Genomic DNA, 25,678 nt, shown 5'->3' on the forward strand with positions numbered 1-25,678 from the left:
CATTTTCAAAATTTACATTCCCAGTTGTATTTGGTTTGTATATACTTTGTTCGAATAAGAAAAATCCTTCTTACTTAAAAGTTCAATTGATTGAATCTCACTTTTTGGCTACACCTGCGTTGTGACAAGCATTTTGGAGGATTCTCCATCTAGTGAGATTTTTCACCACTTCTTCCATGTCGAGTTTTCTGTCTTCCAACTTGTTTGGTAAGATAGAAAATTGAATATTATTGAGCCAACTTGAGCCATCAACAATTAATCCCCCCCAATTGGCAACTCAACCACTGCCTAGTGAGAAATTTGCCACACTTTTCAAAAGCATAAAAGATGAAGTGAGATGCTGCAGACATCGAAATAAACCCCGGCAAACGTCTTGTCTGATTCAGCCATTCATCTTGCAAAATTCTTGTTGCTCAGACCTCTGTAAGATTCCACCCAATTTGTCATTAACTAATCCAGGGCTGTGATCTATTGTCATGATGTAATATGCTTACTGCTGTTCATAAAATTAATTTCTATATTTGGAATACACTAACAAACAACAAGTCTGTTGCATACTGAATGAGTTACATTCTGTGATACTGAGGTAATACTGCCAGCAAATGCAATTTTGCTGTTTCCTTACTACCTCATTTTAACATGTTTTTCCTAATTTAGACTCGGTAGTTCTAGTGTTAGAAAAAAGAATTAACAGGTAATGATTTGGCAGCTGGTTTTACATTTTTCTCAATGTTTGTTTCCAATTATTGTAATGAAAACTAAAGTCAGAACAGATGTGAAATAGATGCAGATTTGATCAGATCCATTTTATACAATAACACAAGCTCAAAATCTATTCCACTGCCTTCAAAAAAGGTATGAATGTGACAAAAAGGTGTACTTTTTTTTAATCAAGTGAAAACAATTAATTTTTGTATTGATATCAATAGCATAAATAACGATTTAGCAATTGCTGTATTCATTTAAGTAAGTTAAACACCAGTTACTGTTTTTTTGGAATAAAATCTACTGCATAGTTTAGCACATTGCCTAAGAATCAGACAAGTTTTCCAACACCACTTTACACCTATAAATACTTAAACTGTTTCTTGATAGCTATGATTAGAAGATAAATGCATGATTCATTGGAGTCAGTGGAATCAACAAAGATATTCTTCCATTGCCATTTCAGGAGAAAGTGAATCTTCCCAAAACTGTGCTTCTAAATCAAAAGCCAGGAGAAGAAAGAAAAATTAACATTAAATGGCTTTGTTTAGTCCAACATGTGATATATGAATTGGTGCAGATGAGATAAGAGTATACTCTCCTTAGTGATTATTTGTAAACCACTTAAAAATTATGTTGAAAGTAAGACAAATGAATTTATTAAAAAGTCTCTGTAGGTAAGTGAAATATAGCAGGTGATGATAACAAAATCATTTCTTTGATGATTGCCTGACCAGCAATTTTAAAAATAGATTTATTATAATTGAGTTGAGTACAAAACTTGTCAGGGTGATGCATGCACATACTCTTGTATGGATATCACATCTGAATTTGTTTCTGGTGCTCATTATGTGCATGTTATGCACAAAAATCTAATGACTTCCACAAGCCATTGACACTGTCCAACAAGCTACTTACATTAAAAATCTCAAATACAGCCATTCTGACAGAAGAGGTTGCCTACCAACAGGTTTATGTACTCCTAGGCTCTGCTACATGACAAGGTTTAGTAGAATTGTATTGATGCAATATGTGGTCAAGTGATTCATTTAAATGACCATAAAGAACAACGCATGTTAAAATTTTTATGGACATTTTTTTTGCATTTAATACCCAGTGCATCTGATTTTATACAACATGATATTATAGAAAACACCTTTTGATCATAGGACACACTGCACACAGGCAAACAGTGTGACACCCACGCACTGCAATAAAGATTTCCTGTGATCTCGTTATGTCCATCATACTTTTGATTGCCATCCTTATAAATTGGTATCCAGGGTTGTGAGATACTGACCTCTACTGGGAATAAACTTAAAGGGACAATCAAATGGTTCAACAATTTTAAGCCATTTCTGTCACAATAGCTCAGCATTTACCTTTTCTAATAGCACAGAGATTTTCATGAGCTATGCTAAGATTTACATTTCAGTTCTGCTCCAAGCACATTACTGATACTAATGAATTTTTGAATAGGAAATACCCTCAATCTAATTATCAGCAAAAAATAGAGAATGGTTACTGAAGGGAAGCTAGCCAGGTCAGGTTGTATAAGCAGTGATCTGTGCCTACCTATATCTGTAGGCAGTGGCAAACATACCTCATTTATGACAGAGGATTAGTACAAGCAAGCATCTTGACTCTCAAGAAAGATTAAATTATTTATGCTGATTCTGTTGAAACATAACATGTACTGCACATCATTCTTTACATAAACATTGTGAAAAAGGAATTATCTGTTAATAAAGTTGAAAAAGCCACAGCTATCACCAGCATCACACCACCACCTCCAAGTTTCCCTCCAAGCCACTCGCCATTCTAAATTAGGAAAATATCACCATTTCTTCAGTGGTACTGGGGCAAAATCCTGGAACTTCCTCTGAACACCAGATGGATTATAGCATTCCAAGAAGGTGGCTCATATCTTCAGAAGGGAACATATGAATGGACAATAAATACTGGCCCAGCAACATCTGTATTTCATGAATGAATGAAGAAAATATATCATAATATAAAGCACTAGGTCCTATCTAATGCAGGTGTGGGTATTGGGTTTTGCTAGCTCAACATTGGCTGTGGCTCTATCATTGTCTACCACACACTTGCGACCAACATATGCCATAGACTTGATTCAGCCAATGCCAGTACCACTCAGATATGGCATGAACTCAAATAGAGATTAGCGAGGGTAGTGCTATGAAATGAGAAATGAGCAGCCTTCCACATCACAAACTTCTACTACACAAATCTAGGTTAGCAGCCAACCAGCATGGGCCTGTTGATGGCCAGTTACTAGCAGATTCACATCTATAACTTGATTCTCTTAACATCTGCTATAACATCAGTTGGTAATTTGGTACCTCTTTAACTTGACAAAGGATACAAATGGTTTTGTGACACCCTTTCTGGTGGCATACAATTTGTTTTTGTCATGTTTCGGGCAGTTTTCACATTTTAATTTCATGCAATTTGCAATTCCCACTGGGAATGTGCATCTGACCAGCTATCCAGATCTGCAATCAGTGAACAATTATACACTGATCCAAATGATTCCTGTGAGCAATTTTCCATTCTAATGGGATGCACATCATTTCTGAGAAAGATTCATACTGATAGAAAATAATTGTCACCCCTGACTTTATGCATGCAAGTGTCTTCAAGTATGGTTTAAATAGGTGCTTCTGATTTAATAATTGCTTTTAGAGTACTTCAAAATGTTTATCCTGCATTAACTATTTTACAAGTAATTTGAACAGACATTTAGTGCAGGTAGTAACAATATTTATACATAGTTGGGCATTATGAATCAAGAAACCTTATCTTAAATTTTCTTCTTCTGAACTTACAAAAGAAATAATTATTATTCCCTTACACTTGGAATGTAATTAGACAGCCTACATGAAATATACATGCTAACTAATATTTTAAAATTGGTATGGTACAACTGGTATACTGTAACGTAAACACTGCTCTAATGAACAAAGAGATGTTGGAGGAAACTTTGGGTGGCACGGTGGCACAGTGCTGCCTCACAGCGCCAGAGACCTGGGTTCAATTCCCGCCTCAGGCGACTGACTGTGTGGAGTTTGCACATGCTCCCCGTGTCTGCGTGGGTTGGCTCTGGTTTCCTCCCACAGTCCAAAAATGTGCAGGTTAGGTGAATTGGCCATGCTAAATTGTCTGCAGTGTTAGGTGACAGTGTAAATGTAGGGGAGTGGGTGGTGTGGACTTGTTGGGCCAAAGGACCTGTTTCCACACTGTAACTAATCTAATCTAAAAGAAAATTTAGATAAAGCCTGATATTGCGTATAGGATTGCAATGTTCAATTTACTTGTGCCTGTTTGTTGTAAAGTAAGCAGCACACGTTTTGGAAATATAAAGGCATATTCTGATGAATACTGCAGGGCTCCTCCTGAGTGGACCAGGCAGCAGAACAATTGCTCGTACTTCCCAGTGATTGCTGTACAATTTTTTTGTATTGTATTGAGGGACATAGAGAAGGTAGACAGAAAGGAGCTTCCCCTTGATGAAGGGACTAGTGAGCGGGGGCATAGATTTAAGTTAAGGGACAGGAGGCTTAGAGAAAATGTGATGATTTTCTTTCACTCAGAAGGTAGTTGGGATCTGGATCTCACTGCCTGTAAGAACAGTAAAGGCAGGAATCTTCACAACATTTAAAAAGTATTTAGATGCGCACTTATGAATGTCAAGGAATAAAGGCTATGGGCTAAGCACTGGAAAATTGGATTAGAATAGTTAGATGGTTGTTTTTGACTAGTGCAGACTTGATGGACCAAGGAGCTTTTTTTGTGTTGTAGACCTCAATTACTGTAATACATCTCATAATAGGCAGGCCAAATTTGTTTGAGTTGTGCAGTGAAATTATGAGTCTGATTTAAGTTGGTGACTTCAGTTGCCAACAAGAAATCTTTGGTTTAATGTTCGACTGCTGAGATACTGAGGGAACATGGATTGATACAGAATAAATGTAGGGGTATGGGTGGGTTGCGCTTCGGCAGGTCGGTGTGGTCTTATTGGGCCGAAGGGCCTGTTTCCACACTGTAAGTAATCTAATCTAATCTAAATGCATTATGCCTATTGCCAAGATGCTTTCATGAATGAGTGATCAAGATCAAACAAATGCTAATTATAATGGTATAACTTTAAGGGCTTATCTAAAGTTGCTGCACATCGCAAGACAGGATAAGATATGTATACTAATTACATCATTGGACAGATGATAGGAGCAAACCAACACAACATACATGTTACTAACCTCCCAGATATGACAAATAATTGCAGTTTCATCTCTTCAAACAGTGTTAGCATCCTTTCCATGGCAGAACAAGGCAGAAAATACAGAGCAAACATCACATCATATTTTACACCTGTACGTTTAAAAGAATTATAATTAAGCTCTTCAGGCCATGTTGAAATGTGTTTGTTATCATTGCCATTCTGCATCATTATTTGATATTGTACCATACAAATAATTTGAGGGTATAAAACTTTGAGATGAGTCAGTTTGAAAATAAGTTGTTTCACTTTTTGTTTGAAAAAGAAAATGAAGGATCAAAATAAATAACCAATAAATATATTTAAAGGCTTCACCTCTTGCTTAAGCTCATGCCGTAGTTATATCCCATTTCAACATTTTCCCGTAAATTTCTTTTTGAGTTTGTATCCTGTAAGTTATATGTTAAAATTCTTGTGGTTCACTCTGGTCAACAGTTTGAGACAGTTCCAATTCCCTGTCCACATTTGAGCTCTTTTTATTATTGTTGTGGCCAGTGATAAAATCAAACCACCATTGAAAAGGGAGTTCACCAGACTTTTTTTTAGATTAGATTACATTACAGTGTGGAAACAGGCCCTTCGGCCCAACAAGTCCACACCGACCTGCCGAAGCGCAACCCACCCATACCCTTACATTTACTCCTTCACCTAACACTACGGGCAATTTAGCATGGCTAATTCACCTGACCTGCACATCTTTGGACTGTGGGAGGAAACCGGAGCACCCGGAGGAAACCCACGCAGACACGGGGAGAACGTGCAAACTCCACACAGTCAGTCGCCTGAGGCGGGAATTGAGCCCGGGTCTCAGGTGCTGTGAGGCAGCAGTGCTAACCACTGTGCCACCGTGCCGCCCACTCGAAATGTACCATCACCTTAAATTCTGTATGAAATTGTACAAATTATTATGACGACACTTGTTCTTTTGAAATTTACTTTCACTAGTATCGGATAAATGAGAAAAGGTCTGCCAATACAAGTGATTCTTATTGTTTTGACTAATGACTTTATACTAAGAAAGCATTGCTGCTAATTCAGTCTGTAACAAAGTGCTAATTAAATCAGTTTAATTTGCAGACTGGTTTTGAAAATTGCCCAATTCACAATTACGAGAAAAGAAATTTGATTCACCTGAAAACAGCAACAGTATAAAAGTGACCAGATTCCAATGGGATGGCATGGTGGCTCAGGTTCAATTCCAGCCTTGGGCGACTGTCTGTGTGGAGTTTGCACATTTTCCCCGTGTCTGCGTGGGTTTCCTCTGGGTGCTCCGGTTTCCTCCCACAGGTGTGCAGATCAGGTGAATTGGCCATGCTAAATTGCCCATAATTGCATTAGTCAGAGGGAAATAGGTCTGGATGGGTTGCTCTTCGGAGGGTCGGTGTGGACTGTTGGGCCGAAGGGGCTGTTTCCACACTGTTGATAATCTAATCTAATCTAAAATGCTCAATGGCAATTAAATACTATGCAGAAATGTAAACATATTGAAGAGGCAGAAAGCTAAGCAATGCCAACTCCGCACAGTTTCAGTAGTATTTATACATCAGCAAGGGCCTGCCATGAGAGCCTGAACCTCCTGAAGCACTGTTTCTCCCATGTGTCCAACAAGCTTACCCTCTGCCTGGCAGAAAGCAGGGAAATGCATCAAAGTGAATGATGTGCCAGACAAATGAAGTGACTTTGGTCAGGTGAGCAATTATCTGTCAACTAGCAAAAATATTCTCTGAGAAAGTAACCCATTGGTTTCACTATAGAAGCTCTACTTGTTCTATACTTGCTCTCATCAAACTGGTAAGTTCTCAAACAGCTCGTAAATTGGTTTCTAGCCTGTTAGAGTGGCATCCTTGATTAAAACAGGGCATAATTGTTTAACACCGTATTTGAGTGCTCTTTAATAAAAAACTCAACAACTACACAGGAGAGCTCTCCTTGCTTTCAATTCTGGATGAGGACAGGATGATGCTGAGCTCCTGACCTGACTTAACTTCTGGGAATTTAATTCCATCCATGCATCCCAAAGCCTGACTTCCCTTTACCTGGGAAAATACCGACCAATTTATTTTTAGTTTAAAAAGAACTGGAGAACTGTTCAGGCCTTTGAGCATGTTCCACCATTCAAAAAGAGGATGGTTGCTCTCTAACCCCATCCACTTGTCTTGATTTAATGTCGATCAATATCCTCAGTAATCTATTGATCTCAGATTTAAAATTATTAATTAAGCTAGCACCGAATGCTTTTCAAAGAGAGACTTTCCAACTTCAGTCACTTAATGTGTGAAGAGGCATTTCAGTACTTCTGTTCTGATTGATCCATATTCATTTATTTACTCTATGGAACTCTAGGAACCTAAAATAATTAATTTTTCCTCAGTCCTGAACCTACAAAAGAGGGGAATATGTTATCAAATGCTTCCCAAAGACAAAAATGGCCTGGGAAACTCAAATTATCCAGTCTTTGATTCAGGTTTCTTCCGTTGGGGCTGACTTCGACTATCCAATTGTAAAATTAAATGAAGTGGTTATGAAGCCTTTTGAAAGTGTTTGAAATTGTCTAGCATGCTCAATGGGAATTGTATGTTGTGCTAGCTGATGGCGGAGCCTTAGTTATAGAGATTATGATGAGCCCTCACTCCTTACTGAAGGGTAATATGCAACATTAAATAGCTCACAAAAGAAAAACGAAGTTTCTCTGGGGAAATGGGAAGAAATGACAAAATATATTGGTCATGCTTCCATAAAATGCCTATTCTCAGCATTTAACTTATGTTAACATTCTTCTCCCCAGAGGGGCCACCTCACATCTTTGCTAATCAGCCCTCCAGAGCTGTATGTTTAAATATAGAACTGCACTGTTCGTGTTTCTCCTGGTTTTAATCTATCATTTTCAATGTGCATTCTTCTGTCCAGCAGACTATAAGCAAAGCTGTACTGGACTTGCCTGAGTACTATTGAACAGGACATCATTTAGGATATCCTGTAATAAGGAGAAAGTTTAGCTGATAAATTTGACTTATGCTTAGATGAATTGATTACTGGTAAGAAACTCCTATCATTGTCCTCAGAGAATTCTATCATTTATTGAATGCAAATCTTTAACCCTGATTTAAATTGAATCATCAATAACTATGTCTAAATGTGATGCAAATAAATAGACAATTTTGAAATTTAGAAAATACCATATGCCAGGCTAGCTTAATCAGCAGAGCATGAAACTTGATCTCGGGGTCCTGAGTTTGAGCATCATACTGGGTGCCATTGTTTCCAAGAGCTCTTTTAACACAGTGATAATGTACCCAACTCTGAGCCAGAAGGTCAGGGTTGAAGTCCCACCTGCCCTAGTGTTGTGTCATAACATGTCTAAATATTTGATTAAAATATCCAAAAGACATCATGGTAAACTTCTAAATAATTTATTGAATTGCCAGTTTTGATCAGATCTGCTACATATTTTCATATATGTAGGAATGTGCATAGTTAAGCATGGCACAGATATATGTTGTCAAACACATTTCACTGTTGAAACATTAATGCTTAAGCAAGAGTGCGTATTAGCAACAGTGAATGGTGAAGAGTTACTGGAGTAAATTGGTAATGATATTAATTATCAGTCTTTGATGCCCTTTGATTAATAAATCATTATCTGCCTTTATTAATGTAGCAATACATATGGGAAGGGAATGAATTCATTAAGTACCTGCTCACATAATATTTACAGTTTGGTGATCTATTTATAATTTCTGACAATGGCATCTCATCTGTGGAGTATTAAGTTAAAAGTTATTGTGTGTGTTGACACATGAGCTACCATAAATCCATTTAAGTGGCAAGCTTCAGATAACAGTTTATTGAATATTCATAATAAGTGGAAGAACTGATAAGCATTGTTACAACATTATTATTGCCAGAAAATGTTTGAAAGTATAATTTTAATACTGTAAGAAAGCATAGGGTATATTCTTTTTATCAATCTGTGAATTTTGATTTAAATTAAATATCTAGATTGCACTTTTAAGAATTCTATATAAAAGATTCAGAACCAGTTTTTATTTTAAGTACAGCGTCAATATGTGCAAGGTAGATCGTGGACTCTGAATGTTCATATACCTTGAAAGATCAATTAAAGTTGTGTCCTTTAGGAAAGAGATGCTACACCACATGATTATAATCAGCATAAAGTACTTTGCTGTGATCTCACAAAGTCTTCGCATAAATTCCCAGCACCAACTACCAACATGGACCATGATAAATTTTCTGTTTTCTCCAAGGAAGAAAGAGAAAACCTCCATATATATGCCATCTTTCATGATCTCAGCATCATAAAGCACTTTGCAACCAATTAAGTACTTGAAGTGTATTTATTGTTACAAAATAAGAAATGTAACCACTACTTTGCACTCAGCAAACTCTCACAATATGAAAATGACCAGTTAACTTTATTATTTCAAAAATATGCTTAATTCATAAAAGATATTTGTATATATTCATAGTCACAAATGGAGTTCAACTCTGTACAGTTGTATGTCAAGTAAACAAACAAAATATTGGACTTTGTCTCTATCCAATGAACCAAGGACCTCTGTTATTCACACAATACCAATATTTACATATATTTGAGACTTTGGGAGGATCCAATAACTGTACGGACCCCCATTTACCTCTAGCAGGAAGACCCCAGGCATTGGTCTTTCTGTACTGCGCCATGGCGACAGCTGCCCCAAGTTTTAGTGATCCCTCAGCACAGAGTCCTGGACCTTGGAATGTGCCAGTCTGCTACACTTGGTTGGGGTCAACTCCTTGCTCTGGCAGACCAGCAAATTTTGGGCAGACCAAAGAGCATATTTCACCGAGCTGATGGTCCTCCAGGCACAATCGATGTTTGACTCGGTTTGCATCCCAGGGAACAAGTATAGTCCTGCATCATGGAGCTGCTCTGGATGAACATCAACAAAAAAAAACTGCATCTTTCTCCAGACTAACTTCACAAAGGTACATTTCAGTTGGAGATATGTTACAGTTTCAAACCCCTCATAGTTGCTTCAAGGGCAGCGTGCGGTGGCACACATCGACTGGGCGTACATAAACAACCTCACAGATAGTGCCCTTCTCACCACTAGCCAAGCAAATTCTTGGTGCTTGTTGGAAAGTTCTAGTGTTGAGGCATTCTGTCAAACCTAATTTGACAGTCTGTTCAGCGAACCACGCAACAGGACCTGCCCACTCCTTTTCCCTCAAAGTCTCAAGGCCTCTGTGCTGAGCATTTCTGGTGGTCAAATGTGTTTTCTTTGCAAATATACAATAGAGAGAGTGGACTCTGAATGTTCATATACCTTGAAAGATCAATTAAAGTTGTGTCCTTTAGAAAAGAGATGCTACACCACATCATTATAATCAGCATAAAGTACTGATGACCAGGTTTATGCCCACAATGGAGAGGGAGCGATGCTCCCAGAAGACCAGATAAGGTTCTGACTGGTAAATCTTTGAGGAGAAAGTGAGGTCTGCAGATGCTGGAGATCAGAGCTGAAAATGTGTTGCTGGAAAAGCGCAGCAGGTCAGGCAGCATCCAGGGAACAGGAGAATCGACGTTTCGGGCATAAGCCGTTCCCTGAATGCTGCCTGACCTGCTGCGCTTTTCCAGCAACACATTTTCAGCTCTGACTGGTAAAGTTGACCAAGGGAAAGGCATTGCTGAGGATACCAGAGATAGCTCCTCTACTCTTCCCCAAGTACCATTTTTGTCCATCTGGTTGACCAAACATTCTTGATGAAGAGCTTATGCCTAAAATGTCGACTCTCCTACTCCTCAGATGCTGCCTGACATGCTGTGCTTTTCCAGCACCACACTTTTCAACTCTGACTCTCCAGCATCTGCAGCCCTCACTTTGTCCAAACTTTACTATTTTATATAGAACCCCCCAACTCTGTTTAATACAAACAACATTTCAGTTGTTGTTTATGGATCTCAAGCCTCAACAGTATAAAACAACTTACGTACATTGAAACTGTCTGTTCAATTATTCACATATGAAAACTAAACTCAGCAGCTTCCGAAAAGTTATAAATTTTCTCACATCTGATAAGTGAATTATTTCCATCAGTTCTATTCCATTTAGATGTAGAACACTATGAATCACCGGTTTGCCCTTTCCTGCAGTATTAAAGTTTGAAATTTTACTTCAACAACTTTAATTGGATTCTGATTCATTGCAAAATGTACATGATATACTGTAAGCCATTTGTGCATTTATGAATATTAACTTAATCTGTAATAACTATTCATGTTGATGCATAATATTTTCAACCAGGTATTTTTGAGAATTAGGAAGTAGAAAACTATTTTGCCTGCACACATTGATTCACTAATACTTCTCCTGTTGATCTTTACTAGCCATTTAATGGGCCTTTTGTTATCAAGTTTGATTTCCCACTGAAAATAAGTATGTGTTATGCAATTAGCTCTTGCGTTCACATTTGCCGATATTTCACTGAGAGATCAAATCCTCAGTCACACTAGCATCTTCTTTACTTCCACAATAATTAAAGTACTTAAAAAGTTTCCTGAGGTATAGAAATAAATATATATGAAAGCATCTATGCCTCTGTTATTTTAACTGACAAACTTAACTGCAGTAAGATGAGATAAAGAATGACACTGATGCAGGGAAAAGTGGTGTGGAGGCGTGAAATTCATATCATCACTGAAAGATTTAGAAAGAATTTTGAAATTTGTAATAAATCAACTCAAAAACAGGAAAGTACAAGCTTTGGATAAATTCTTGTATAGTAACAACTCAGAGAACAATGGCAGATTTTCCATGTAGCACTTAGTGTAAACATCACACTCAGTATACATAGAAGAAAAGCAAGTAGGGGGATCCATATGCCTCAAAAGGGAATCAGTTGAAATTTACTTAAAAGGTAAGCTAACAAAATTTACTAATAAAGTGTGTTGTTTTTGTAGGCAGGAGGCAAGCATTACCACCCAACATGTGCAAGGTGTGTCAGATGTCACCAGATGTTCACAGAGGGAGAGGAAATGTACCTCACAGGTATGACTTATGTAAAATTACAGGCAATATTCAACATGGATACAGGCTATCCTGCCAAAAAGGTGGTGCCAGCATGATTACTCTGTTTGAACTGATCTCCTACCCCACCACTCAATCTTTCCTCATCTGGCCCCATCAGTATTACCTTCTATATCCTTCTTTCCCATTTTCTTTTCTAGCGTTCCCTTAAATATATCTGTATTTTTCACTTTAGCTACTTGTTGCAGTCACATGTCCTACATTTGTCATCTTGGAAAGCTCTCTGGCTTCCTATGAATTCCCTATTTCCTTTCTTGGTAGATATATTATATGGATGGCCTCTAGTTTTGTTGTATTCCCCTAAGGAGAGGGTTTCCTGGTACATATCTTTTGATGCTGACTAGTCTCTCTATTGGGACAAGATGACCAAGCAGGAGGACCCTCCCACCACCCCCCCACAATCTGAATATATGTGCCAGTTGTCCACGTGTCATGGCAGTGTCCCCACCCAAACCTGCACTGCTGGTCTGCTGAAGCCCTTATGTGACCCTTAATTGACTACTTACAGGCCTCAAGTGGCTTCAGGGTGGGAAAGCAATCCTCAGGCCTTTCTGTTCCAGATTTAATGGAGAAGATCTGGTAAGATCACATGACTTTCCATCCCATTTTATGGCCTCCCTCCCCCTCCTTCCAGCCCACCCTCACAGGGGATGACGTTATTAAGTTTTGCTGGTTGATTCTTCATTATTTACATGTTTTACAGGCATTTTCCTTTAACATGAGAAACAACATGATATACTTAGATGACCTCCCTCCTTATAATTTGGAGCAATATAACCACCTCCTCTGAAATTTGCACAGATGGGACTGCAGAATTAACACTGAACCCCATCAAGCTACTGTGTGACACGTCCTCCACAGTAGTTGTTTCTAAATGGCAGTAAATGGGAAAACTGGTTCTCATTTCATTCTGTCTATATGCAGTTCTGCACTCCTCTATGGGTTAAACTTCATCTGTTAAGATATCTTGCATTCACATGTTGGTCAAACATATTGCACATGCATAACCTGCCTTGTCACCATAATAGCCCTCCCTAATTTATAAATGTGAAAAGGTTTCAAAGCATAAATCCAAATCAACTCGTCTAAAAACTAGCCAGTATTTTTACTCCCTTCATCTGAATTTTTATCCATTTGCATGATTTCCTGCATTCAATAGCTTTGAACTTGATGTGTTAATACATTCACAGAAATGATTAGTAATTGACTTTTGGGTGGAAATCAGTAAAAGATTACCATACAGTAATTCACTTCATCTAATATATCATGTTTTGTTTCATCATTCTCAAAGTATGTGCCTGTCGACATTTGCTTCTGATCATAATATTATACATACTAGGTGGTATTATACTAAACAGAATTCTTATACATACTAGGTGGTATTATACTAAACAGAATTCAATATTTTCTCTTGCCATAAGACTCTGGGTGCAATATTCATTGAGTGAAGTTTGGCCAAATCAAACATGTTCCTTAAGCTGCCATGTTGAATAAAAGAATGCACAACATTGTCTCAGACTCACAAGAGCACCAATTCTTTTTGGACCAGATCCAAAAGAAATACAGATTAAAAATTCATGATGTCATGTATGTAAAGACATTTTGAAAGGAAGTGGAAAAATATACTGAAAAAAAATCTATGTAGATAATACCATGGCTCATTTCTGCTGAGCAGCAGTTACAAGCAGATTATTACTTCTGCTTGTAAATTCCCCAGACTGGACACTACTACATATGTCTTCTGGGGTGGGTCTTGTGATCCTAGCTTTCACAGAAGTGTACCTCAGTGTACCATGTACCTCAGTAAAAATCTGTTGAAAAGGAGTCAAGTCAGAGAAGGACAGAGCATGCCCCCATTTTACAGCACCATCAGCCATGTGATGTTTGCAAGTCCAGTTTGAACATTGATGGATGGTGAGGTGGTTATAGTGGGTGGACAGGTTAGTTAGTACTCAGATCGGGAGATAGTTGAGAGGTTAGTCAGATCGGGGGTTAGTTGAGAAGTTAGTCAAATCAAGAGGTTCTTGAGAAGTTAGTCAGACCAGGAAGTAGTTGGGAGGTTAGTCAGATCAGAGGGTTAGTTGAGATGGGTGATTGGGAGGAGTTGTCATTTTGCACGCACAGTTGGGAAGTGGAGAGAGGTTGTAAGGTGAAGGGAATAGTCCAGTTGTTGAGAGGACCAGTCAGGGAGGGTAATCTGGTGATCAGAAGGTAGTCAGCTCAGGGAACAGTCAGGTGTGCGGGAGTTAGGATATTCGAGTCAGGTCTTTAGGTAGGTCAGTTAGAGTGTAGTCCAATCTTATCAGAAGATTTAGCCAAGCTTTTTACCTGTCTAATATTTCCTGGATTATTATCCAGGTAAATACCATATAACTGCCCAAAGTTTCAGGCTTTAACTCAGGGTTAGAGGCACTTGCACAATGTCACAGGGAGCAGGAGAACTACCCATCAGAAGTTGAAAGCTCTGAGATAATTCTCACATATGTCAGCGCAGCAGGATATCTGCAGCATCCTATCACACAACAGACCATCCAAATTCTGACAATCTGAAACTGGAAGATTTGATCACAGTATATCGTGGCTTTAATCTTTCTGTTTTCTATTGAAACATAAGGATTTTTGTACGTTGTGGGTGGACCATGCTAACATATTCTCAGCGAGCTGTCAGTGCCAAATAGCCTTGTTTCTGCAGCTCATTGAATCAGAGAGGAGGAAGATCAAACAACTACACACTACTGCCAGCAGCAAGAAGTTAAAGTGTATTGGGAAGGAGTGAAAGAAGAGTGAGAATGAGTCATCTCCAGGAAGATGTTTTGTAGCACCCGAAGGAACTTCTTGTACTTGAAGAAATTGGAACTGGTGTGTCCTGAACATGCTTCATTGTTTTACTCCTCAACATTGCAGTCAAACTCCTATGAGTGCTGGACACCAATTTAAAGACACTGCATAAAGTTGATTCCAGGTACAAATGGTTTACAAGGACCCCATTAAACTTTTTTTTTTAGATTACATACAGTGTGGAAACAGGCCCTTCGGCCCAACAGGTCCACACCGCCCCGCCGAAGCGCAACCCACCCATACCACAACATTTACCCCTTACCTAACACTACGGGCAATTTAGCATGGCCAATTCACCTGACCTGCACATCTTTGGACTGTGGAAGGAAACCGGAGCACCCGGAGGAAACCTACGCAGTCACGGGGAGAACGTGCAAACTCCACACAGTCAGTCGCCTGAGGCGGGAATTGAACCCAGGTCTCTGGCGCTGTGAGGCAGCAGTGCTAACCACTGTGCCACCGTGCCGCCCAGTCATCTTTTGACCACCAGTCATCTATCTTACATGTGATAAACAGCAAGTCAACAGTTAAAATCCTCCCTCATCATGTTAGTTCATCAGACAGATGTAGAGAAGATGTGTAATAAACTAATTTTGTATTCATACCCCCTGTCACACATCATCAGGACTATTAAAACCTGGATAAAAATAAAACTGAACCTGAATAAAAATAAAACTGACAAGTATGTAATAATATGACTTGGTTATCACTTTAACATGGGTGACAGTAGGATGGAGATGATTTGACTAGACTAATAATCCAGAGCTCTAAAGTAGTAAGGCTGTGAAGATATTGGACTGCGATAGTGTCAGGGACTGGGTTCTTCTATATTCCCTGCTTCACCCAACTGAAAACTCAGTCACTAGCTTAACCACCACAGCCCAAGGTGCCCCACAGTGATATTTTGCTGGAAACATCTGTAATTGTTTCAGAATGGGTCTTTCACTCCATTTAGGAGGAAGACTCCCTGTAAGGCACAGCTGACCAACCTGCTCGGGACTGCTGCTATGTTCTCCCAGCAGTGCCAGGATTGAGCATTAGCCTCTGCTGTGATCGCAGTGGGTCCCAAGGAAGATGTAGTTATGGAACACAGGCTTAGCAATTAGTCTGGAATTTTGGATGAGCCTGGCTTGCAGATGGTAATGAGGGATGTTGCATGCTGTCAAGAGAGCAGTCTTGTCTGTACAATAACTGTTTTGAAACTGGCTGCAAGATAGCTGCCCCAATCCTCGCAGTAGAGATCACATGACTTCACCTAAACTGGAGAACAGATTCTTAAATGTTAGAACAGATTGCATTTCATTCCCAAACATTCCCTCCACCATTTTTCATACACTTTCTCAACAACAAGAAAGACTTTTGTCCATCGTGCCCTGAACAAATGGATTCCTGGAAATGAGATATGTATTTTCTATTTGAGATCTTGACATAGTCAAATTGCCCTTTGGACCCTTATTAGGCTGCTCATGTGTTGGATGAAAGCCTGCCTTATGGCCAATGAGGTGCAGACTTCATATCACATGACCAGTTTTCCACTTCCTCTTTCTACCATTGACAAAATATTGAAAGCCTTCATCTTTACATGCTTTTCCAAGCATATGGTAAGTAGGTCAATCTGACCCTTGATGGCCTTCATTATTCCCTGTAATCCAGATTTTTCTCTACACAGAGAACATCACCGCTGTGACAAAATGACAGAGGAATCAGAAATCCCAAGTTGTGTCCCTGAAGGGAACAGTTCCCATTTTCACAGGAGAGGGATTGGGGGCAGTCCAGAGAACATTTCAAAGAGGCAGTTGGCTATTAAATGATCAGCTTTCTTCACTCTTATCTAAATTTGAAATCATTATATCCTAGAGTATAGAGATTAGGAAAGATATACGCAGGTATGTTCTCAGTGTATTTCTTTTGAGCACCCACAGTATCCCAACAAATATGCTCCAGGATATTTTGAAGTTTGGGGTTATGGCTTCTTTTGGGCTGGGGTCAGGGATCCTTCTGCGTATGGAGGAGGAATTGGTCATGTGCCTTTTGGGATTGTTAACTGTGGAGAACATTGTATATAAAAGGTACGTAAACCTCTTGGAGTACCCAACTTGTCAAGACATCTCAATACAGTTATTGTACAGACAAGACTGCTCTCTTGACCTGTCAAGAAGTATCAACCTGTCAAGAAGTGTCAAGACTGTTAAAACCTTCAAAATGTGTGTATGGCTGAGAGTGCATTGTTCACTGGAGTATTTTATGCAATATAGAACTTTAAATTTCGAACATTATTTGTTCTCACATGTGCATGGGCTCTTGTTCTAGGGAAGTTGGCGGGGTAGGTGAAGGGTGAAAAGTTGGTACATAGGAGCAGGTACTAAGGTGAATTTTGCATATGCGTGTCCATGGAGGATGGATAAAGGTCTTTGGGATTTGTATAAAGAGATAGATACTTGAAGGATAATATATTTTATTCATTTAACTTTTGTCAACAATGATGGAAACTCAAGGCAGACTTTCCACTCAGTCCACTCCACTTTACCAGGTCACCTGGGTGCACTCCTATTGCAGCCTGTACCTGGACTGAATGTGAGAAGGCTGGATTAAAGTCAGGTTCACAGATCCAGATTACTCCCATCTCTGCGCACCTGACCAGGGATCAAAAATTGGGCTTAACAGTTTGATCCCCATGTCCTTAGTTTTCAGAGTGACTGAGCTGTGAACACACCTGCATAACTGCATATGGAACAGTATTCCCCACTGCACCACCTCTGATGATTCTTAGCTGCCCTTTTTCTCAGAACTAAATGAATCAGTTGGATGTGCTTGGGATGTTGGTGCCAGGGCTTTGTTGAGCTTATTCACCTTTATCCTACAGTAAGTGCTTCTCTTAAGTGCTAAACCCATAACTGAGCGCAAATTATTATTTTTCAGCTATTTATTTATTTCCCTCAATTGGGTATGATTGAGGTACCTAAGAACACATACAAAAAAAACAACATGGTTTCTCTTATTTGTACTACATTATTTTTGCAAAGCCTTTTATGAGCTGACCTAGGAGAAAACCGGCAATGTTAATTTTGCATTAAATTTATTCATGTTTTATCCTACCCATCTAGACAATACCTTTCCTCTCCATCACTTTCATCTCCAGGATTTCACGTTTCCTCTGGCATCTCCTCTGTTGTTTCACAATATCCCCCCAGGACTTATACCTTTTCCATTATCTCCAATGATATTCCTGCTATTCCCACTAATCACACTCCCACCCAGATGCTAATGGCCAGCCTTTAACTCTCACCTCTTATTCAATTAATCAGTCCTTTCTCCCACCCCAGCGCACCTAGTTACCCCATGGTGTTTCCCCACTAAATGTGCAGCTCACAATCTTCTTTGTCCCATTTGCCGCTCTCACTGCTTTTTCTCTCTGCATCCCAATCTCCTTTCTCCATTCCTAATGATCATTCCACGGCCCTGATAACCATGCCCTTAAAGTGCCATTTCCTAAAATGCCATTCTACCTAATTCACCTTTGTCTGAATCTTTTAAAATAAATCCTGCTTCCATGCCCTGGTCAGCAATCAGCCAGTGTGGGTGCAGCTCTTCAGCAGGGTTGTTGACCCAGTCATTCTTCATCACTTACACTGTATGAGTTTTACAATTAACAACAATTAAGACCACATAGGCTTCTCATGAACTGGTTGGCCTAATTAGGCCTCGCCCCTATCATGAATGAGATGCCATGATATGGAGGTGTCAGTGTTGGACTGGGGTGGACAAAGTTAAAGATCACACAACATCAGGTTATAGTCCAACAGGTGTATTTGGAAGTACAAACTTTCGGAGGGCTGCTCCTTCATCAGGTAGCTAGTAGAGCAGAATCATAGGATACAGAATTTATAATAAAAGAGCAAAGTATCATACAACTGATGTGAGGTATTGAACAAACTTCGATTGCTGTTAAGCCTTTAATCACTTTGAATGGGTTGCAGGTTTCGATTCATGAATATGTAATTCCCAGAACTTCTTTCAAGTCACACTCCTGAGGTAACTTAAGTTGTTATTTAAAAAAAGGTGACATCTGCAGCAAATTGCCCAGCCTTCAGGACAATATCGACCACAATACCATACAACTCTGTCATGGTAACCACTGCAAGACATGTCAGTGTGATCACATGGATGCTACCATTACACGTATGGACACCACTCACCATGTACATGGCAGGTGCTCATGTGACTCAGTCAACATTGTCTATCTCATATGCAGCAAGCAAGGATGCCATGAGGCAAGGTGTATTGGCAAGGCCAAGCAGATGCTACATAATAAATGAATGGACACCATGCAACAATCGCCAGACGATGATATTCCCTCCCAGTTGGAGAACACCTCAGTGGTCAAGGACATTAGGCCTTGGATCTTCAGGTGACCGTCCTCCAAGGCAGACTTTGGGATACGCAACAACACAGAGTAGCTGAGCAGAGTCTGATAGCCAAGTTTGGTACCCATGAGGATGGCCTCAACTGGGATTTGGGTTCATATTGTACTACAGGTGACCCCACTACATTATACACTTCACGCGCACACTCACACACAAGCACACATACACACTCATGCAGACCCTCTTTCATACTCACGCTCTCTCTCAGATACACACATGCAGACTCTTTCACAAGCATATCCTCCATCACACTCGTGCAAACACTCTCTCAAGCATGTGCTCACATGCGCGCGCACGCACTCTCTCTCTCACACACACAAAGACACAGAAACACACACTCTCTCTCTCTCTCCCTCACATGCCACACGCACACGCACACACATGTAAGTCCATGGGTTGAATTTGCATTTGCAGATTTCTATTTGCAGATACATTCTATTATGTTATAAAGTACACAATCTGTAGGCAGTCAATCAATGTGACATTTTATAAATTCCTACTTTGGAAATAGAACCAGTCTGACTCAAGGTTGGAACACATATAGACTCTAACCTCACACTTTTAATGCATTACCTGAGTTGAGATATCACTTTTTATTAAATAAAACCTTAGGTTATCTCAGGAATGTGATTTGAAAGAAGTTCTGGGATATACATATTAATGAATCGAAACCAGCAACTTATTCGAATGATTAAAGACTTAACAGCAATCTAGGTTTGTTCAATACATCGCATCAGTTGTATGACACTTTGATTTTTTTACTATAAATTCTGTGTCCTATGATTCTGCCCACTAGTTACCTGACGAAGGAGCAGTGCTCCAAAAGCTTGTACTTTCACATAAACCTGTTGGACTAAAACCAAAAAGATAAGGCAGGGATGCTGTGAGCATCTAGGGAGGCACAAATGAGTTGGTACCAAGAGATGCTGTTCGGCCCAGTTTGTATGCTGTGTCCCTGCCCTTATGCATAAAGTGTCCTTACAGCAGGTTTGCCGGTGGGCTCAAATGCAGCAGTGAAGTGCAGAATCTTTTTGTGAGTGATCAAATGTATGCCATGATGATGTGATGAGTCTGGCACCAATACTCCCTCCAAAATCATTTTCGGTATCCGGACCTCAAAGGTCCAGACACAGCATCAGCTTCCTAAACTGGGAGTCATTGTGTCAGCACACTGCTCAGTGTACATAGAACCTCAAGGAACTTTGGAGCATCTGTACGGCAGCACAGTTTAAAGGGAATAATGGCTGGTATGTATCAATGTATGTGAAATGCATGTGATTGCTGCCCATGGACTGTGCTCTGAGATATTGATGCTAGGCATCCAAAATGGCCTCTCGCAGCTCACTTTTAAGAATTATATCTTGACATATGAATACCTTTGGAAAATGCAATATTTTGATCTCAACATCAAGAACGGTCTCACACACATTCTCCCCGTGTCTGTGTGGGTTTCCTTTGGGTGCTTTGGTTTCTGCCCACAGTCCAAAGATGTGCAGGCTACGTGGATTAGCCATGGGAACTGTAGGAAATACAGGGATAGGGCAAAGGGATGTCTGGGTGGGATGCTGTTCAGAAGACCTAATGGACCGAATGGCCTGCTTCCACACTGTACAGATTCTATAATTCAACATCTCATCCAGTTTTCCTAAATTTCTCACCATAGCCTACGTTGTGTTCAGGGCCTGGAAAGATTCCACCTATAGTTCTTGAAGATCAAAAAGTTAAGGTCTGAGAAGTTCAGAAGACTGCTGGTTTGATATTCTGGCATGTGAAGACAAGTTTCATCAAACATATGCAGTTGTCCCTGGTATCTTGACTTGCTCAGAAAATACAGTATCAAGAAGCCTTCCATCGTTCTTCAAGAGGACAATCAAGTTTCACAATGAATTCACTACAGAAACAGGGAACATGAACTGAGCAGCTTGTTTTGTAGCTGGCTTCCTTGGAATGAAAATTCAAACAAGGTCCAAACCTCCAAAATACTGTTCAAACAGAAAAGCGATAAAACCAATTCATAAAGTAGTCAGGTGTTCTCCCTGAAATGGGTTCAAGCAACAAAGCATTTATCTGAACCATGAGGTTTTCAGGAAATGCCTTGTTAAAAATTAAAGTTTCACTGTCCTTTCATCGACAGTTTAAAAAAGCCTATGCCTGAAATGTCAACTCTCCTGCTCCTCAGATGCTGTCTGACCTGCTGTGTTTTTTCCAGCGCCTCAATTTTTGACTCAAATTTAAAAAACAATCCAAGTATCCCCAATCCTTAAACTTAATTGCACAGAAATAATTAAATATATGAAGACAACATAAAACCCTTTACATTAAACATATCTAACTGAGATTTCTCATGATCTGATTGACCCAGTCAGGCTTTACCCCTTACACTGGTCAAAGAAATGCTTGGTTATACAGGAGCCAGATTACTGAAGATGTTTGTGCTCACCAGAGCTTGGAGAAAGAAATCTACCTCACCAGGCAAATACCTCAACTACATCATCACGTTTGTGAACACACATGCTCTCTGTTTATGCCTAACAAGATTGCATAGAGTCATAGAGATGTACAACACGGAAACAGACCCTTTAGTCCAACTCATCCATGACAACCAGATATCCTAAATAAATCTAGTCCTATTTGGCAGCATTTTGCCCATATCCCTCTAAACCCTTCTTATTCATATACCCATCCAGATACCTTTTAAATGTTGTACCAGCCTCCACCACTTCCTTTGGCAGTTCATTCCATTCACGCACCACACTCTGCATGAAAAATTTGCCCCTCAGGTCCCTTTTAAATCTTTCCCCTCTCACTTTAAACTTATGCCTTCTAGTTTTGGACTCCCCCACCCCATGGAAAAAAATCTTGTCTATTTACCCCATCCATGCTCCTCATGATTTTATAAACCTTTATAAGGTTACCTGTCAGCCTCAGGAAAATTGATACACATGAAAGGTTTTGAAGACTTAATATCAAAACTTTAACCTAGTGAGGGCCTTTTTGTGGAGCAATGGTAGCGTGCCCATCCCTGGACCAGAAGGCCCGAGTTCAAGTCCCACCTACTTCAGAGGTGTGTAATAATATCTCTGAACAAGTTGATGAGAAAAATAGTAAAATAAAACAAAAATCAAATTTTAACTCACTGTCAGGAAATTACATTTTTGATTCCCACCCAATTACGATCCCTTGTCCATCCTTTCAAAATCTGAGCAGGGGATGGAGTGGTGAGGTAGGTGAGATTCAAATGTTCCTGACAAATCCCAAACAAGACGTGATTAAATGTTGTATAAAATACTTTGGGTAATGCACACAAATATTTACCCCATCTGTGATCATAGGAGAGTAATCGTAAATAATAAACATGTTTGATTTTGATTCCAGTGAATCAGAATAGTTTCCAGTGAGTAAGAAAATAAAAATTGTTCTGTTCTGAGACATTGCTAAGGCAATGGAAATCCCACATGTATATAACTGGACAGAGCTGAATAATGTTCATGGCAATGTTAGATTGATTTCTTGGAGTTTTCTCTCCATTACTTTAGTATCTGGGGAGAGGTTTCACAGAGATTGGCCCAATTGTAAGTTTGTCTGTGACTTCTCATTCACTTCAATGAATTGTATGATTGACAATGCAGTTGTACAGGTTCTGTGATAAATATCCATGGTATTGGGAAAATAATAGTTTCTGATACATTTTTATTAAATGTTTTCTCAGTGGAATATTTTAATATCTATGAGCTGAAATAGCATGATTTATAGCCACAAACAATATCTTTAAAATTTCACTGCTATACCTGACCAATTATTTTCAAGGTGCTGTCTCATTGAATCTTTCATTGACCAATATGTGCACTACTTAATGGGAGCAGTAGATATAAGTAACCAAACTGTCACAAAAATAATTCTACTCTTAAACTTGTTCTTGTAGTAGTTTTTCAAAGCATCTAGTTGCTGTCTTGTAAGTTTGCTTATCCACAATATGTAATGGAGTTAATTGGTGAATATCTCAGAAACAAGTTCAGAAACTTGTAAAAGTATTTGCAGAATAACGTCGACCTTTATATAAAACTATCACATTTTCAAGGTGATGTAATGCTTCATACTATTCAGTTGATGATACTATTGGGCTTCTTTTGATATCTTTTGTTTCTAAGCTCCAAAGAAGATAATTAACTTGCTGTTTCATAGTTAGCTGTATATGGTCATTGATAAACTGAAGAACATAAAAAATAGGCTCTCCTTTTTCAGTTTCTGTATATTTCTTTGTACCTCCCCCCCCCCAGTTGTCCCTAACACCATGGGCTCTTAATTAGCAGAGTCCAATGCGGCGTCCTGTCCAAGATCTTCTCCTTGGTCTAACTCACTCATTGCTTCCTTAAAAAATTGTAACAGGTTTGACAGGCATGACCTCCCTTTGGCAAAGCTACGCTGATTTAGCTTTGTTTTACCATGTACAGTATTTCCAATTACTCCACAATCTCATCTTTAATATTGGACTCTAAAATCTTGCCAACAATTGAGGTCAGGTTTATCAGCCTATACTTTTCTGTCTTCTGGCTCCTTCTTTTCTTAAACATGGATGTTATATTAGCCATTTTCCAGTCCACTGGGATCCTCTCTGATTCCTGAAAGACCACCATCAATGCCTCTCCAACATCCTCAGCTACCTCCTTCACAACTCCGGAGTGTGGTCCATCCATTCTGAGTGATTTATCCACCTTTAGGCTTTCTGGCTTCCCAGCGACTTCTCCTTATTGATGTCTACAAGTCACCTCTGCCCCCTTACTCTGTCGTTGGTGCCTTCCACTGTGAAAACGGATGCAAAGTACCTGTTTAGTTCCTTCACATTTCTTGTTCCTCATTATTACTTCTGCAGCCTCATTTTTCAGTAGTCCAATGTCCACTCTGGCCTCTTTTACTTTTTAGGTATCTAAAAAAAACTCTCGCAATTTTTTTTAATATTACAAGCGATTTCTGAACTGACTGAATTATTTAGCCAGTTTGTTAACTGGCATTCCTTTTAGTGAGGACTGATTGTTAAACTCCTGATGCACATGATGTGTTTCAGGTGTAACTCAGTTCTCATTATGGGGTTGTTATTTCACTGGCTGGTTACAGCCTGTGTGTTACTCTCTTGTCTATTTTTACTCTTTTTTTTGAGACAAGGACAATGTTAATTTTGTGGTAGGGCTTAGCCCTTGGACTCTAGTTTTCTTTTGTTTTTTGTATGTGTCTTCACTTTTTATTGGTGTTTGGACTGAGCCCTGTGGAAGACATATATTTTACCAGAGGAGCTGTTCCTGTGGGGATGCCTAGCCCTGGGACTGGGCCTCTGAAGATTGAACACGTGTGTGTGTGTGTGTGCGCGCGCGCGCGCGCGCGTGTGTACACTGGGAGGTGAGCAGTTGCTGTATCCTGGAGTTTGGGAGAAGACTTTTCCTTCAGAAGTGGACCAAACCCCTGTGAGTTAACTGCATCTGTACTGTGTTCCTGTGAGTGGGCCTGGCTCTCCAAGGCTGGACCAGGACTCCATTGAAACTGAACACTGTGCGGTGGGGTGTGCATTTGCTGCCTCCAGCAGTGGACTCTGCCCTTGGTTGTTTTTAACAACGGACTCTGCAGTTTGGAGCGGCCTCTAATTCTGACATTGCACATTGTATACTGGAGTGGACTCTTCCTGGAAATGGATTCCATATCTTGAAGACTGTATAGATTTGGACTGTGTACTAGAAAGGAGTTTTTCTTTTTTGGGGTAACTAACTGTATTGTGGTGTTTCCTGGATCTATCACCTGCACTGTCTTGCGTATCCCTGGGTCTGGCAGGCCTTGCTGTGAGCTGGGAGGCTCATGGGTCGTCCTGAAAGCTGTCACCCCGAGAGCCGGAGGGTGGGTAGGCTGTTCTGAGCACTGTCGTCCCGATAAGGGGTAATCGGGATGGGCTGTCCTAGAGGTGGTCGAAAGGTGTCAGAGCAGCCGAGAGCCAGAAGGCGCGTAGGGGCGGGCTGAGATCCGGAACGCTTGTGGGCTACCCTACACGCTGTCGTCCCAGGGAAGAGGACGGGCTGTCCTAGAGGTGGCCGAAAGGTGTGCCAGGATAGCCCACTGGTCGGAGGTGCAACAGGGTGGGTGAGAGCCCAATGGTATGTAGGGGCAGACCGAGAGCCAGAAGGTGGGTAGCCGTCCTCAGCGCTGTCACCCCGGGCATGTACCAGGGCGGGCTGCCCCAGAGGTGGTCGGAAGGTGCTGACGGTGGTTAGTGAAGGTGGGTAGGCTGTCCTGACCGCTGTCACCCCGGGCGGTTACCGGGGCGGGCTGTCCTAGAGGTGGTC

At 40.1% G+C, this 25,678-nt stretch overlaps 1 protein-coding gene across 8 annotated transcripts in view; it reads left to right on the forward strand.

Moving 5' to 3' along the window:
* Nucleotides 1-25,678, forward strand: part of ablim3 (actin binding LIM protein family, member 3) — a 343,093-nt gene that overhangs the window by 230,099 nt on the left and 87,316 nt on the right. For all 8 annotated transcript variants that reach the window (XM_043703813.1, XM_043703816.1, XM_043703818.1 and 5 more), the window contains exon 7: nt 11,967-12,054. In XM_043703813.1, the coding sequence (XP_043559748.1) occupies nt 11,967-12,054 (88 nt within the window). The remainder of the gene's footprint in view (nt 1-11,966; nt 12,055-25,678) is intronic.

This window comes from Chiloscyllium plagiosum, chromosome 14 (genome assembly GCF_004010195.1).
Source record: "Chiloscyllium plagiosum isolate BGI_BamShark_2017 chromosome 14, ASM401019v2, whole genome shotgun sequence".
Classification (NCBI taxonomy): domain Eukaryota; kingdom Metazoa; phylum Chordata; class Chondrichthyes; order Orectolobiformes; family Hemiscylliidae; genus Chiloscyllium; species Chiloscyllium plagiosum.